The sequence below is a fragment of the Morchella sextelata genome, assembly GCF_020137385.1.
Source record: "Morchella sextelata strain SCLS chromosome Unknown scls_13, whole genome shotgun sequence".
Lineage (NCBI taxonomy): Eukaryota > Fungi > Ascomycota > Pezizomycetes > Pezizales > Morchellaceae > Morchella > Morchella sextelata.
The window spans coordinates 364376-377565 of NW_025408628.1; the positions used below are offsets into that span (position 1 = coordinate 364376).

At 43.3% G+C, this 13190-nt stretch overlaps 4 protein-coding genes across 4 annotated transcripts; 1 reads left to right on the plus strand and 3 right to left on the minus strand.

Moving 5' to 3' along the window:
• Positions 1-766: 766 nt before the first annotated feature.
• Positions 767-2278, minus strand: H6S33_002464 (uncharacterized protein; the record flags this gene model as incomplete). The annotated part of the gene is made up of 7 exons (XM_044834318.1): positions 767-963; positions 1025-1109; positions 1159-1259; positions 1311-1626; positions 1681-1895; positions 1951-2117; positions 2208-2278. 7 exons carry the CDS (start codon positions 2276-2278, stop codon positions 767-769), a joined length of 1152 nt encoding a protein of 383 aa, XP_044692625.1.
• Positions 2279-2905: 627 nt separating this feature from the next.
• H6S33_002465 (uncharacterized protein) lies at positions 2906-3980 on the minus strand (the record flags this gene model as incomplete). Its single annotated transcript, XM_044834319.1, has 3 exons — positions 2906-3101; positions 3153-3720; positions 3803-3980. The coding sequence occupies 3 exons, from the start codon at positions 3978-3980 to the stop codon at positions 2906-2908; spliced, it is 942 nt and encodes a 313-aa protein (XP_044692626.1).
• Positions 3981-4625: 645 nt separating this feature from the next.
• On the minus strand, positions 4626-7235 carry H6S33_002466 (uncharacterized protein; the record flags this gene model as incomplete). Its single annotated transcript, XM_044834320.1, has 8 exons — positions 4626-4812; positions 4958-5550; positions 5628-5843; positions 5925-6094; positions 6155-6345; positions 6450-6689; positions 6775-6901; positions 7049-7235. 8 exons carry the CDS (start codon positions 7233-7235, stop codon positions 4626-4628), a joined length of 1911 nt encoding a protein of 636 aa, XP_044692627.1.
• Positions 7236-8532: 1297 nt separating this feature from the next.
• Positions 8533-9795, plus strand: H6S33_002467 (uncharacterized protein; the record flags this gene model as incomplete). Its single annotated transcript, XM_044834321.1, has 4 exons — positions 8533-9012; positions 9098-9355; positions 9429-9551; positions 9607-9795. The coding sequence occupies 4 exons, from the start codon at positions 8533-8535 to the stop codon at positions 9793-9795; spliced, it is 1050 nt and encodes a 349-aa protein (XP_044692628.1).
• Positions 9796-13190: the final 3395 nt, after the last annotated feature.

A 13190-nucleotide genomic window follows, 5' to 3' on the forward strand; every position in this document is an offset into this window, starting at 1 on the left:
ATCGTTGTCGTCGCGTCAATGCTAGTTGAATGATGTTTCTACTCGGAGTAAGGGCCTGAAGTCACTGAATCCCGTATTCTCTGTACTATGCGGAGATGAACCCTTCCAGACGCCGGTCGAGAACAATAACGTGAGTGGGAGTTCTTTAGGGGTCACGATCCATCTTTGTGAAATCTAGCCATCCCGGGGAAGATCATCGGTGGCTAGAACTATAGGCAGCAATAAGATAGCAAATATTAATGAGGTGCTCAAAAATAGGTGCTCATGCAAGGAATCATTACTCGTGCATGCAACTCATCTGGTTACCATCGATCCTGCATCTGTTCTATCGTTCTTTCAATCACTTAGGAATGGGAAATGATCAACGAGAAGAAGTCATAATAGTTATGGTGGAGGGCACTCCGCGCTCCTGGGTTGGCGGCTTAAAGTGGAAAATTGTATCCGAAGGCCTCAAAGTAGTTATAAAAGCACATATTGCATTCTAGAATCTTTGCTTGGCCCAGCCATCTTTTCCCCCTTGAAGGTCGCCTCTTGATGGAATAGCTTGGGCTCCCAGCTTACGCTGTAAAAATTTCTTCATTCCCAAGCTCTCTTGCCCTGTGGCAGGGGGAAATTCTGGGCCTTAAGGCTTAAAGACCCTGAACCGATTTCCAGAAATTTAAAATGATTTTTTTTTTAAAAAAAAAACCTAAAACTGGATCATGTTTCTTTACAAGATTGTTACAGGTATCTTTGACATGGAGAAAAAATGATTGGATATACGAGATCATTCATCCCAAGTACCAGCTTTACCCATGGCTTCCCGTTTTTCCATCTGCTCAATCCATTCATCCCTGTCCGGAGCGTCACCAACGATGATAGGGACATCTGGATTGCAGTTGTCAGGATCTATGTGGGCGTCTCTCAGATAGTCGATAATCAGGTCGTGGCATTCAGGGACGATCGCTTGAGCATGCATTGTGCCTAATAAGAATGGGTGAGTATAGGTATCTCTTCCAAGATTGAATGAGGTTTAACAACATACCTGTCGAGAAAGTAGCACAACCAAATCGAGGGTCAAGAAGGAACTCCCCTTTGAGATCACTATGGACTACGTAGTTACGAACTCGCTATTTTTCTGTCAGGGCTTATAAGTAGTCGAATAGAATCATAACATACGAGCATGAAGAATTTGCGAAGTTCCTCGCACGTGATACCTCCAATGGCATGCGAGGATTCAGAAAACGCCATGGCGAACATCCGGTCACTCCATTCGTCCCCTATTGAAACAATTAGCACTGTGTCCCGCTTCATTTGAGGGCAATACCCACAATTTTCATTCAAGAAATTGGTGATGGCATAAGCAGTAAATCCACAGGCGATGACATCAATCTCAACATCCTTGGGGACCCTGTCCTTCAAGATTCTGTTGAAGACATACTCTACATGCTCCTCTGGGGTTTCGTTGCACGGGATGGTGTTCTTGATACGGTCCAGGGTTGCCGTTTTTTTATCTTTAGCCTTCCAGGAGAGATGATTCATAGCTCTTCTAGTTTCGGGATCCCAAACCGTCTCCGCCGGGCTTAGGATGACAATAGCATACCCATTCTTGAATGCAAAATCAACAGTATTTATCATAGAGCCAACCTACTCGCTATCGTCAGTGCTGAGAAAGAGAAATAGGATTGTAGTATGTTTTACGTTAATTGAACCCTGCTGTATTTGACGCATTCCCCAAATACCTAAATTGCTTCCATAAGAATCAGGTGTAAGGATCAATAGCCTTTTGCATGTGTCCAGGTTATCGGAAACAAGAATATCAAGGTGGGGTTCTTCGGGGGCTGCCCCGAGTGGAAGTGCTAGTCTTTTCATCCCGCGTTGTTCAAGACGGTCCATAACAATCTTGCGGATGCATTCTGTTTTACGGTCAGTAAATGTGTTTGAAATTGAAAACTGGAGAGAGCAACACACCATCAACAGCTTCACGACGCCGCTCGTTCATTCGCTCCCTCTCTCTTGGAGGGGCCGTTTGCTTCCTGTGGTAAACATATCCATTTGATTTACCGTGGAAATAATATTCGAATCCTTCGTCAGGCTTGTCAATTTGGCGCAATTGATCATTCTCGTTGATGAAGAGTCTTTAGAGTCAAGAACATCTGTCAGTATGATGATGCAATTGTACATTCAAATCAGAGCCGCATAACCGATTGACGTCAGGGAAAACTTACCCTAACTTCTCAAGATCAGCGGGGAATTCCACCTCCTTAACCTTCACGGGTTTGGCTTTTCGTCGGTACATTTTGGGATTAAAGAGCTTTGGCTGTAGAGAATGAAGAAGGAGCTGGAGATTAGCGTTGGGTTTGAGAAGCTGGGCTCTCTTTATTTTGCGCGTCAAAATGGCCGCCTAAATTCGCCTAAGGCCGCCCACAAACACCCCGCGCTAACGAGCTACCTTGTTCCCCACGTTTTTGGCATGTCGCGTGTCATCGATGCCTTAATCTCGTCAACCTCAATCGTCTTTGTTTCTGCAGATTACGGCAAACTGTGATGCAAGTTGACGTGGGCTCCCCTGTTCCTGCGCCCTATCAGCCATCTTCTACAGCGCATTTGCTCACTCCAACGATTGCTGTGCCAATCTGTGAAAACCCCTTAATATTAGGTTTTTCTATAGAATCTACCTTACAGATTTTTAGATCCACGCTATGAAAAATCTTAGACAAGAAGAATATTGACAACAAGAATATATAACCGTCATGAACGTATCGAAAAAGAACGCCGTATTGCACCCCAAAATGAATAACAGCCCCGGTGCTCGTGCAAAGTCAATAAAAATAGAAACGACAAATTATGCACCCACGAAAGCGAAAAGCAAAAATCCTTTTTTAACCCAATGCACTATGATGACTTTTCTCGGTGGGATCCCAGGTTAAACGGAAACGGCAGATGCGGACTGTTGTGTCTCGACGTTTCGCAGGGCTTCTACAAGAGCTTCCTCCTTGTTTTTCAACTCTTTTGCTCTCAGGAATTCGGCATATTTCGATCGCTTGTTGTGAATACCGCACTCAGTCTTGTTGGTACCTTTCCAGCGTCCAGCACGCTCATCCTCACCTTCCTTGATTGGGCTATATAGAGGTTAGTTGAAGGTACAGAAAAGTTTAAGCCGTTAAACTAACCTAGTGCTGTGCCAGTCACCAACGCTCTTGTAACCCTGGTCCAACAGAGAGTTGTATGGAACGTTGTGTTCATCAACGTATGCTTTGACCTGTTGAAAGGACCAGTTTGCCATTGGGTTCACCTTCACCAAACCAGCATCATCCACCTCGATGATATCAAGATCACCTCTCTTTCCACCCTGACTCCTCCTACGTCCTGTGAGGACAGCCTTTACACGAAGCTCAGAATAGGCACGTTGTGCAGGTTCAACCTTAGCGAGGTAGTCGTACAGGTTATCGTTGGTTTCCCATAGTTTCTCGCCGTTGATTTTCTCAAACTCTGCAGCAGTCTCGCAGCCTAAAGGCTTGTACACATGCAAGTTGGTAGATGGATATTGCGTCTTGACACGGTCGACAAGTTCGAGGGTTTCTTTAAAGTGATAGAAAGTATCGAGAAAGATAAGGTCGATTTGACGTTTGGTACCAGCGTTAATCTTGGATAGCATATCCAGGGTTACCAACCCGGTGAGGCCAAATGCAGTTGTTTGGTGCAGGCCAGGAAGAGAAATCAGGCACCAGCGGAGAATTTCTTCAGAGAAAGAGAAGGCCATTAGTATGAGAAATGGATGAGATATAAATAAAGAGCGTTATGGTAAAGGATTTAATCTTACCTTGTGGCTCGAGATTTGCCAATTGTTCATTCAAGTACTTTAGATGAGGTCTCGAGAAGTAGATTTCGGGCAATCCACCAGTGCTTGACCCTGGTGAAGCATAACCAGATTCTCCATCTTGAGAAAAGGACCTTTCCGGGCGCTCGGAAACATACTCTGAAGCCTGGGTCATAGTCATGATGTAATTTTTTAGGTATTCTTTTTAAAAGAAAAAAAAAAATCTGGGGTAATAATTATTTTAATTGTTCGGAGAAAAGACGGATGATTATGGTAACGGATGAAGACTTTGGGGGGGGATTAGGTATCTAATAGAAAAAATCGCCATCATCATCTCTCACCTGTATTGTGCCTTAGAAATCGAGTGACAGGGACGATGGTTGAATTTCCTGTACGGATTGCGTGCTCGATATTGCTGGGGCATAGAAAGAAAATTGGCGAGCTAAGCCTATTTCGTCGCTCAATGCTGGTTGAAAGGGAAGGTCCGATCCACAAGCAACCAAATTGAGACTTATGTGACGCAACATTACAACAGTTACATCCATGGTACTGGAGAAATACCAAAAACTTCAATGATTTTTGAAAAGACGTATAAAGACCGCTAAACCCGGTGAATTCACGAATCTTCTGTAAGCTCAGGTTGAAGATGTGCGATCAGAGAATTTTAACTAAGATAAGAAGTAAAGGACCTAATCTGAATAGCGGGGTTAACTAGGTTTTTCTTTTAATTTTCTTTATTCCGATCCGGGTTACTAGCCGTTTGTTTTTTATTTTGATGAACCCCCAGATATTAGTAAGATTCTCCTTTACGGACTGCCCCCACATTTCAATCAAGCCTCAGTTCCGTTCCGACCAAATAGCGCTTTGCAATCTGTCTCAATTGCTCGGCTTCCTTCTCCCCGATGTTTTTCTTTCCGATCACGGCATCTTTGGCCGAGCTCAACACCTCCAAGTCTGTCTCCGCTATCTGCTCTCTCTTGCCCAAGTCCTTCAAAAGTTTTGGAACGTATTTCCTGTCATAAAAAGCGATTCATACCACCAATAATGTTAGCCGTCCACCCAGTAAATTGGAAGTGACCTCATATTTATCCATCATTGCGCGAGTACCGGTAGGCTCAGCCGTGGATATTGAGAAAATGACGAGGGATCTTAACGTACCCTGTAGCTTTCAAGATTCCCGATGCCTTTGAAGAATGAAGTATGATAATTGCCAAAAGAAGCATCAGAGATGGGTCCCTGGTACCTTCAAGCTGCAGTTGCATCTCATCTAATATACTCCGCTTTCTTTTCCCCAGCTCATCCTCAGATGGAAGCTCGAAAGCTAGATCCTGTTGTATTAGTTTTATCAGGCCATTTTCGATTTCTTTGAGTGCAAGCTGCGGTTTCGCTGATTCAGCTCTGATTACTAGCCTCAACTGTTGTAAGTCTAACGGTTTGTCGCCGTGAATAAGAGCAGATTCAAGCTTATCTAAACTGCTAGAGATCATTCCTTTGGCATATTCCAATAAATCGCTAGCCAGCTTGGTCTTTAATGAAGCGTCTACCAGCGCTTCTAGTCCAAGGTGGTGAAGGTGAAACCGTGTATAGCACTTCTCGACGAAAACCCCTTCCGCAATTCGGATCTCAGAGTCCTTAAGTTCCCGGAGGCGCACAGAAAATGCCAACGATACTTGGGGATGAAGTGCATTTACGAAATATGATAATAAGGGCATCGGGAGAGACTCGTTTTTGGCGGCAAGATGTTTAAAAAGCTGATGCGTCACATTTCGTCAGTAGGTTGTTTGGCGGATATCAACATATCAGTGAAACAAATTGTGCTTTATCATACCTCTTGCGACCTGAACGATACATCCTTGTCCTTAGATCTCTTCTTCCATGCCACTTCAGCTTGTTGCACAGCAAATTCACGACAGGTCTCAGCCAAGATAGGTTCAAGGTCTTTTGACACAATTCTTTCGGTGATTTCTCTGAGTTCCGGAAGGTCTTTCACAATCACCTGACGTAGAAGCTTTTCGTCTGCTGCATTCAATCGAAGATCGAGATCCTTTCATTCAAATGGAGAAAATCCGTCACTGAGTATAAAACTGTCTTTTCTGGGGCGTATAGGCAATTGAGTGGAACTCACCTTCAGATCACTCCACATCTGCCGTTCGATATGTTCAAGAACTGATCCTTCAACACTGGCGATGAAGTCGGCAGTTACAAAGTGAGCCCCAAGTAAGCGTGCACTCGGGACTTTGTCGCGGATAAACTCCTCAGGGGTTTCGATCCCTCCTTTTCTCAGAGTTTCCGTAGCTGCCACATAGCAAGTTAGCAATATGAAAACGTGCAAAATATCCATAAGGTTGAAGGTACCAATAAATCCATCTCTACGTAGGTCATCCGCGATGGAATTCTGACGTTGAACCACATATGCTTCTGGCACATAGTAACCACCCTCTATCATTCCTTTCAGACCTCGTGACTTGATAAGTGTTGATACTACTGTCTTCAGAAATATTGATGGTAGGTTGCTATCCGCTACAATTGCAGGCATATCGACAGCCCTAACCCAAAATCAGCCCAGTTCAGCTCAGAAAAACCCAATTAGGACCTTGAAGTGGCAGTACTTTGTGGGGCATGCCACATAAAGCCAACACAGCAAACAGACCTCTTCTCATCTATAAGCGATTTTTGGATATCCCGCTCCTTGGCTTTGTAAAATGCCGTACCCACGACCCAGGTTCTATCGTGTCCCAACCACTGCCATGTGCCTTCTCCGGCCACGGGAGGAAGAAGCTTACGAAACAAGTCTGCGTCAATCTCATTTCGACGGCAAAATTCTGCAACTTGCACAACTCCATTAAGAAGTTCCCTCGAAAGGTCTCCACTTAGCCGTTTGAATTCGCCCCTGCACATATCCGTGAGTTTCCCTCAACTCAGAACACATTATTTGTTAAGATGAGCAGATGGAATGGAAACCCAAATATGCTTACGTTGTTACAATTGTTGAGGCACCTATTCTGCCCCATCCTTCACGATGATACGGTAATAGCCTTTCAATTGTTCTAGGTTCTAGCGACAATTCTGAAGCAAGCTGAACAATTGAAGTACGAGGCCGTTCTATTACAGCCCGATGGGCGGCGGGGAAGTCAGTGGACGAAGGAAACCAGCAGAATACGAGCTATATACGTATCTGTATGATTTCGCAGGATTACATCGCTCCGATCCAAGAACAGGCAAGAAATCAAGTTGCGGACTAGTACCTACCATTGCTTATATCACGGATTACCCGAGTCTCAATCTCTTCTTTGGCTGAGCGCTCCAAAATAATTCCCGTACCAGATAGTAACTCAAGGTATGGAGGAGGCAAAGGAATCTCCGGAGTGGCTAAAGGCGAAGATGATTGTGAGCTGTATCCTCGGAACAGTGCTTTGATGTCCTTGTCGGCGATCATTTAGACGGCGGAAAAGTCGTCTGCCGGGATAACTGGATACTGTGTACTTTGGTGACGCTTTTTAGAACAAGGCTTTTTAGCTGGTGACGAGGGGAGTTCGTTGTTTGCTTTCGCGATCCAGTGTTTTGACTACTCAGTGGTGATCGGTTTACTTTGATTGATCCTGAGCTTCTCTTCGTGTAAAGTAGGTAGTAACACAAGCTTTGCCAAGTCTCATGAGCCTCATTATTCAAGGATCGTCCATTCGTCTAGCCAGAAGAGGTCATGCTCAACAGAGGGGCTCTTTGCAGTTGACATTCCCCGCAACGTTGATGAAGTTGTTCCAGCCAATGATTCCCCTGTACCAAGATCTTTTATGGCTTCAATTTATGGTGCTCGCTTGTTGCACTTGTGGCTCTTCTGTTGCTGCCCGCCAAGCCGTGAAATCGGCGAACAGCCTAATGGATTTAATGGATACATGTACCCAGAACAGGAAAGGAGTAAATAAAAAAAGCCTTCCACCAGACCAAGAGTAGGGGGACACGGATATGATCTGTTGCCTACCTACATATCACGATCAACAGCTGCTTGGAGGTAATTACGCCTACGGCAGCACGGCAGCAGCAGTTCATCCTTCAATCTACCGTATTGCTCACCTCCGCGTTAGTTTCATCTTTGTTTCCTCCAATTGCACCCACCGCAAGAATCGGATTCTGAAGATCAGTCCGATTGGTTAATTACAAAGACGGGTTGAGTGTTCGTCACCTTCTGCTGGTTTCCCAATACCTTCCACAGGAAAGCAAGGAGATCAGAGAAAACAAAGGAAAGGACCACTGAATTGATACAGAAGCAGAGCAGAGCAGTCTTCCGGATCAGCGAGGGGAGACGGCATATTCCGTCTTGCGTCCGCCCCCCACTCTTTTCGATCACTGCCATTCATTTCGCCAACCCCCCGTCTTCACCATATTTCTAGTCCCCAAACAACAGCCTTATAGTAGACTGTTCTTGCCTGTCACTTCTCCAAATTACGACTACTCACAAAAAAAACCAAAAAAAAACCCTAAACCAAACCGATATCATATCACTATTTCTCTTCAATCAATATATCAAGACAGAATCGAGGTTTTCAGATTTATCAGCCACGATGCAATCCGAAGGAGCACACACTCCCCCGCAAATTCCCAGCGGTGCTTGTAATGTAGTTACAATGGAAGCCAGCCAGAAGGGCCTGCAGGGCGATGTACAAAATTCTAAGGGAGCCAACGAGGACCCCGTCGAAGTATTCCAGAAAACCGTTATACCTGTGCCTGTGCACGTCATGTCTCATGCCAACTGCAGCCCTGCAAGCTCCTCTCGCGGCGTCATCGCGACACTATTTCGCAAAAAGTTAATTAGCCCGGACTCGGAATCTTCCGAAGATTCCACTTATGGTGCTCGTATCTCTGATATGGCAGTATTCGAATTCATGGCTCTAATTGATGCTATGAGAGTTCCGTGGAGTAAAGAATCTTCAAATCATAAGTGTCTCCATACAACAACGGCATCTGATAATACGCCGGCCCCTATGGTTATGGAAATAGCCTTCTGTATGCCAGAGATTCTGAGGCTTGATGAGCTTCGTCGACACACAGACTTCTGGCAGTTCGAGAAGAAGTGGAACATCGAAATAGCTTTTCAAGAGAACGATGTTTTCAGACGGCACAAACGTCTAGCCGTTTTCGATATGGACTCGACCTTGATTCAGCAGGAGGTTATTGATGAAATTGCGAGGTTTGTGGGAGTGGAAGATAAAGTCTCCGTAAGTCCTTTTCTTGAAATATTTAAATCTAAGAGATGGTCCTTGGATGGAGAAATCGACTGATCCATTATGACATGTCGTATAGGCGATCACTGCACGTGCCATGAATGGCGAGATTGACTTTACCGAATCGTTGAGGCAAAGAGTTGCTCTACTTGAAGGTGTTCCTTCAGATGTATTTGAGAAGCTCAAATCAGTCATTACGTTCACGCCCGGTGCAAGAGAGCTCACAAGAGCTCTCAAAACACTAGGGTTCAAATTGGCCGTATTGAGCGGAGGATTTATACCCCTTGCGAATTACGTCAAGGAAGAACTTGGTCTAGACTATGCGCATGCCAATACGGTATTCTTCCTTTATTTCCCTTCATGTTTCAAAATGAACCCAGGAGGTTTCTCATTGCTTTCTGGGAATACAGCTCGTCATTAGTGAAGATGGCACGCAACTCACTGGTGAACTCACCGGTGACATTGTGCATGCTGAGCGCAAAGCTGAGCTCCTCGAAAAAATCGCGAACGAGAACGGAATCGCTCTCAGACAGGTCTTACCCCATCCCTATCAACGAGTTTTCTCGTTATACTTACACTATATTCTAGGTTGTTGCCATCGGTGACGGAGCTAATGACCTCCCAATGATGTTTAAAGCTGGACTCGGTATTGCATTCGATGCGAAGCCGGCTGTTCAACTTAGGGCTCCGTGCAGGATTAATTCCGGGAACCTTCAAGATGTGCTTTATATTTTAGGGTTCACGAAGGAAGAGCAAGATCAAATCCTGGGAGCTTAGTCTTTCTATTACCCGTACCAAAGAGATAGATTTAGATGGATCTCGTTTATATCACGGCTTCCCTTTACGTTTCCCTTTCTAGAGCTTTTTTCCAAGGGACTACTATCAACGTTAGAAGAAACCTTTAACATCTCTTTATCTCTTCCTTTATCCTTATCTATTGTCTCAATGCTTTTACATGTTTTGAGAAAATTGCACTTGCTTGTTTATGGTTATGGCGTGGGATACAAAATGGTACCTGGGGTACGTCGATCTGGATATCTTTCTTTCTTTTAAGTATTTGGCATGAAATCTTTTCTACACTAAGAACGAAATAGACTCTTAGATTATGCCATTCAGTTTAACTACTTGCCAATTACTTGCATAAGACATAACAAAGATTCTAGAAAAATACTCTAGAATTCGAGTTCCGTAACACCTTGTTATCTCAGGGCCAGATTATGCTGGATCTTAAATCAGATATCAGCACTGTTAATAGTAATACAAATGACGCTGTACTTCGCTTTTCGTGGACATACATGTACTTATGTAGTACGTACTTGATGCGCGTAGCGGGCTGTAAAACTAGCATAACCCGATGAGCATTACCAGACTCAATCTCCCACTCGAAGTTCACAACTTAAAGCACAATAATTTGGCTTATAATATTTTCAACATAATCGATCATATACATGTACAGTTTCCGGTAAAATTATTGCGAAAGTGGGTTCTCCGTGACCCGATAGTCCTATTGGCCCTTAAAAGGTTTTTTGCTACGAGGACAGACCAACAAATCCACTCTTTTAGCTCTGACTTTCGCAGTAATTCTACCGGAAACTGTATATATATATGTATATATCATTCTACTATTCTTGGTACTGCTCTGATCAAGTTGAGATCGGGCTCGCGTTAGTCTACTTTGAATGCACAAGTAATACCTACAATTCGAAATTAATCCTACCATTCCCATGGTCAATTGTCAGAAATGGACCCCTAGGTAGTAAATATGCACATAACTTTGCGCCACCTATGAAATAGTTGGTGTACCTCTATCAATTCAGCTATAGGCTATAGCTACTAAGTGTTATAATTATAACTAGTTGATCAGCATGAGGCGGATCGTTGGTTTTCCCGACGGTGCCCGAGAGCTTCTATGAGAAATGACCTAAAAGTCGATTCGAATGTCTCTTCTTTTTACTTTAAGTTTCCTCAATCATATCATGCATGAAGGGCAGCTTAGGACTGAAGTACATATAGTTTTAAGCTGACAATTGCAAATATTCCACTAGCTACATATTGTAGCTATGCAATACCGACAAAACCATTGACAGCTACTAATCTTTGAGAAGATCATATTAATTATCTCAATGAGATCCATAGATATATCTTGAATATTAGACGATAGTAGATGCGCGGTCTTGTACGATCCTAAGCGGGTGATAGCATATATACATACATGTAGCTCTAGGCGCTTTAGCTAGATCTGTACGTGAAACTTCTTCCACCTAACAAAAGTCCCCCAATTAAAGCGAGTATCTACTTTCGTATATAGTACTGATTTAGCACCAAAATAAATCACGTGCAGTACCATTAATAATATGCAGAGGGCGTATATAATATTACAATCGTACTAGTTAATTAGAATAATAACGATTGCATGTATGTACATGTACATTTATGGGGCGGTAAATGTGTCAAAAGTAATTTTACCAACGGTAGTAAATTATTTTACCACCGGTGGTGAAAATAATACCAGTATTTATACCCTATAATGCTATTTTTATGATAAAAGCACAGACCTTTTGGCCAAAAGGGGCCATATAATGCCAATATATATGAAAATTGTCCACCGGTGGGGAATCTCACCATCGGTGGCGGTATTTCACCACTGGTGGGGAATTTTCATAAGTTTTGGCATTAATGATTGAACATTTACTTATTTAGTATAGCGCAGCATAAAGACCGAAACTCAGTGTTTATACCGGTGGAAATGTACTAATGTAGGATAGCGTGCAGATACAATGTACTCACGTTTTATAATTATCGAGATATCGGTTATTTGTTTTTATAGCGATCGCGATCGATATGATTAATATGGTATTTAAGCCATGTACATATTTTCGTAACAGTCTCGTGATTCAATTAGCTCCCTGCTGTATGTGTGTACTGAGCATATATGAATCAATATCATTGAGTTACAACATATTGAATACATGTAGGTTGACATAGGCCTCGTGGATATATTCATTATCTTTTATATAGCGTACCACTTACCAGCTTCCCGACGACGCGCATATTTGGCGTCTTTCTCGTTCATACGGAACGCGTGCGAATGGTAAACTCGAAAGATTTTGATGATCATTGCCGATTAAACTTGCTCAAAAGCGCTGGATCATAGGTTTGCATCACTCAATATTTACACACGGGATAACGATCCAAGCTATTAGGCCACCTTAGGCGAACGCTAATCTGAAGCCTGCGATTAGCTAGGTTTTATTAAATCACGAGGTATCTGAGATATTGGTAGGAGAATCATATATAACTGTTCACATAACAACCAAGGCTCAATTGGTGTGTGGTCGAAAAATGGCACGAATCGTATACATTTTCATAGATCGATAGAGGTACTCTAGATCAATCTGGCAATTTCGTTATTTAGAACCCATTCACCAATTTAGGGCTGGTTTTCAATTCCACTGGAATGTGCATGTGGGCACCTTTAGTCCAACTATTGATATAACAGCCCTATGATTGAGAGTGTCTTCTATTAGCATTGTTCTAGAATATTTTACAATCTTTCTTTGGTCAGTTATTCAAGGCTATTATAACATCACTTTTGCGTTTATATACTTGGGCCAAAGATTGATCAGCTCCTATCTCAGTTATTCGAATTATCCAAAACAAACCACAGAAATCTAACACAGAGCCAATATATCGATCAGGGATACGTCATTTGATACGTATACATGTCAACCTGGATTGACAAATTGTAGAATACCGGGGCGATATGTAGTACAGAAAACCCCATTTTAGTGCAACTGCATGTTAATGAGACCGAGTAACGTTTCAGCACGGGTGCTTTGCAGCTATCTCATGACTCCATACACAGTTTACTTGGACAATGTCCTTTGGATTGGCAACAGCCATTGGCATGTGGAACAGCTGTACAGATAGGGTTGACAGCATCTTGTGCCTGAAGGGGTCAATCATGCCGACCCCTCTTTTCTGCAGCCTTCTGATCAGCAGGGAATAACCACCATTTCCGATACGCTCACTTTAAGCTAGTGAGAGCTTTTTGTAGCGGTGCAAGATTTATGAGCTTTCTGAAAACGACACCCGGCTGGTCAAAGGCTTCAGGGGTGGGGGTAAGGAGGTTTCGGGAATGGCCAATTACAAACAAATAACTGGTAAGTAGA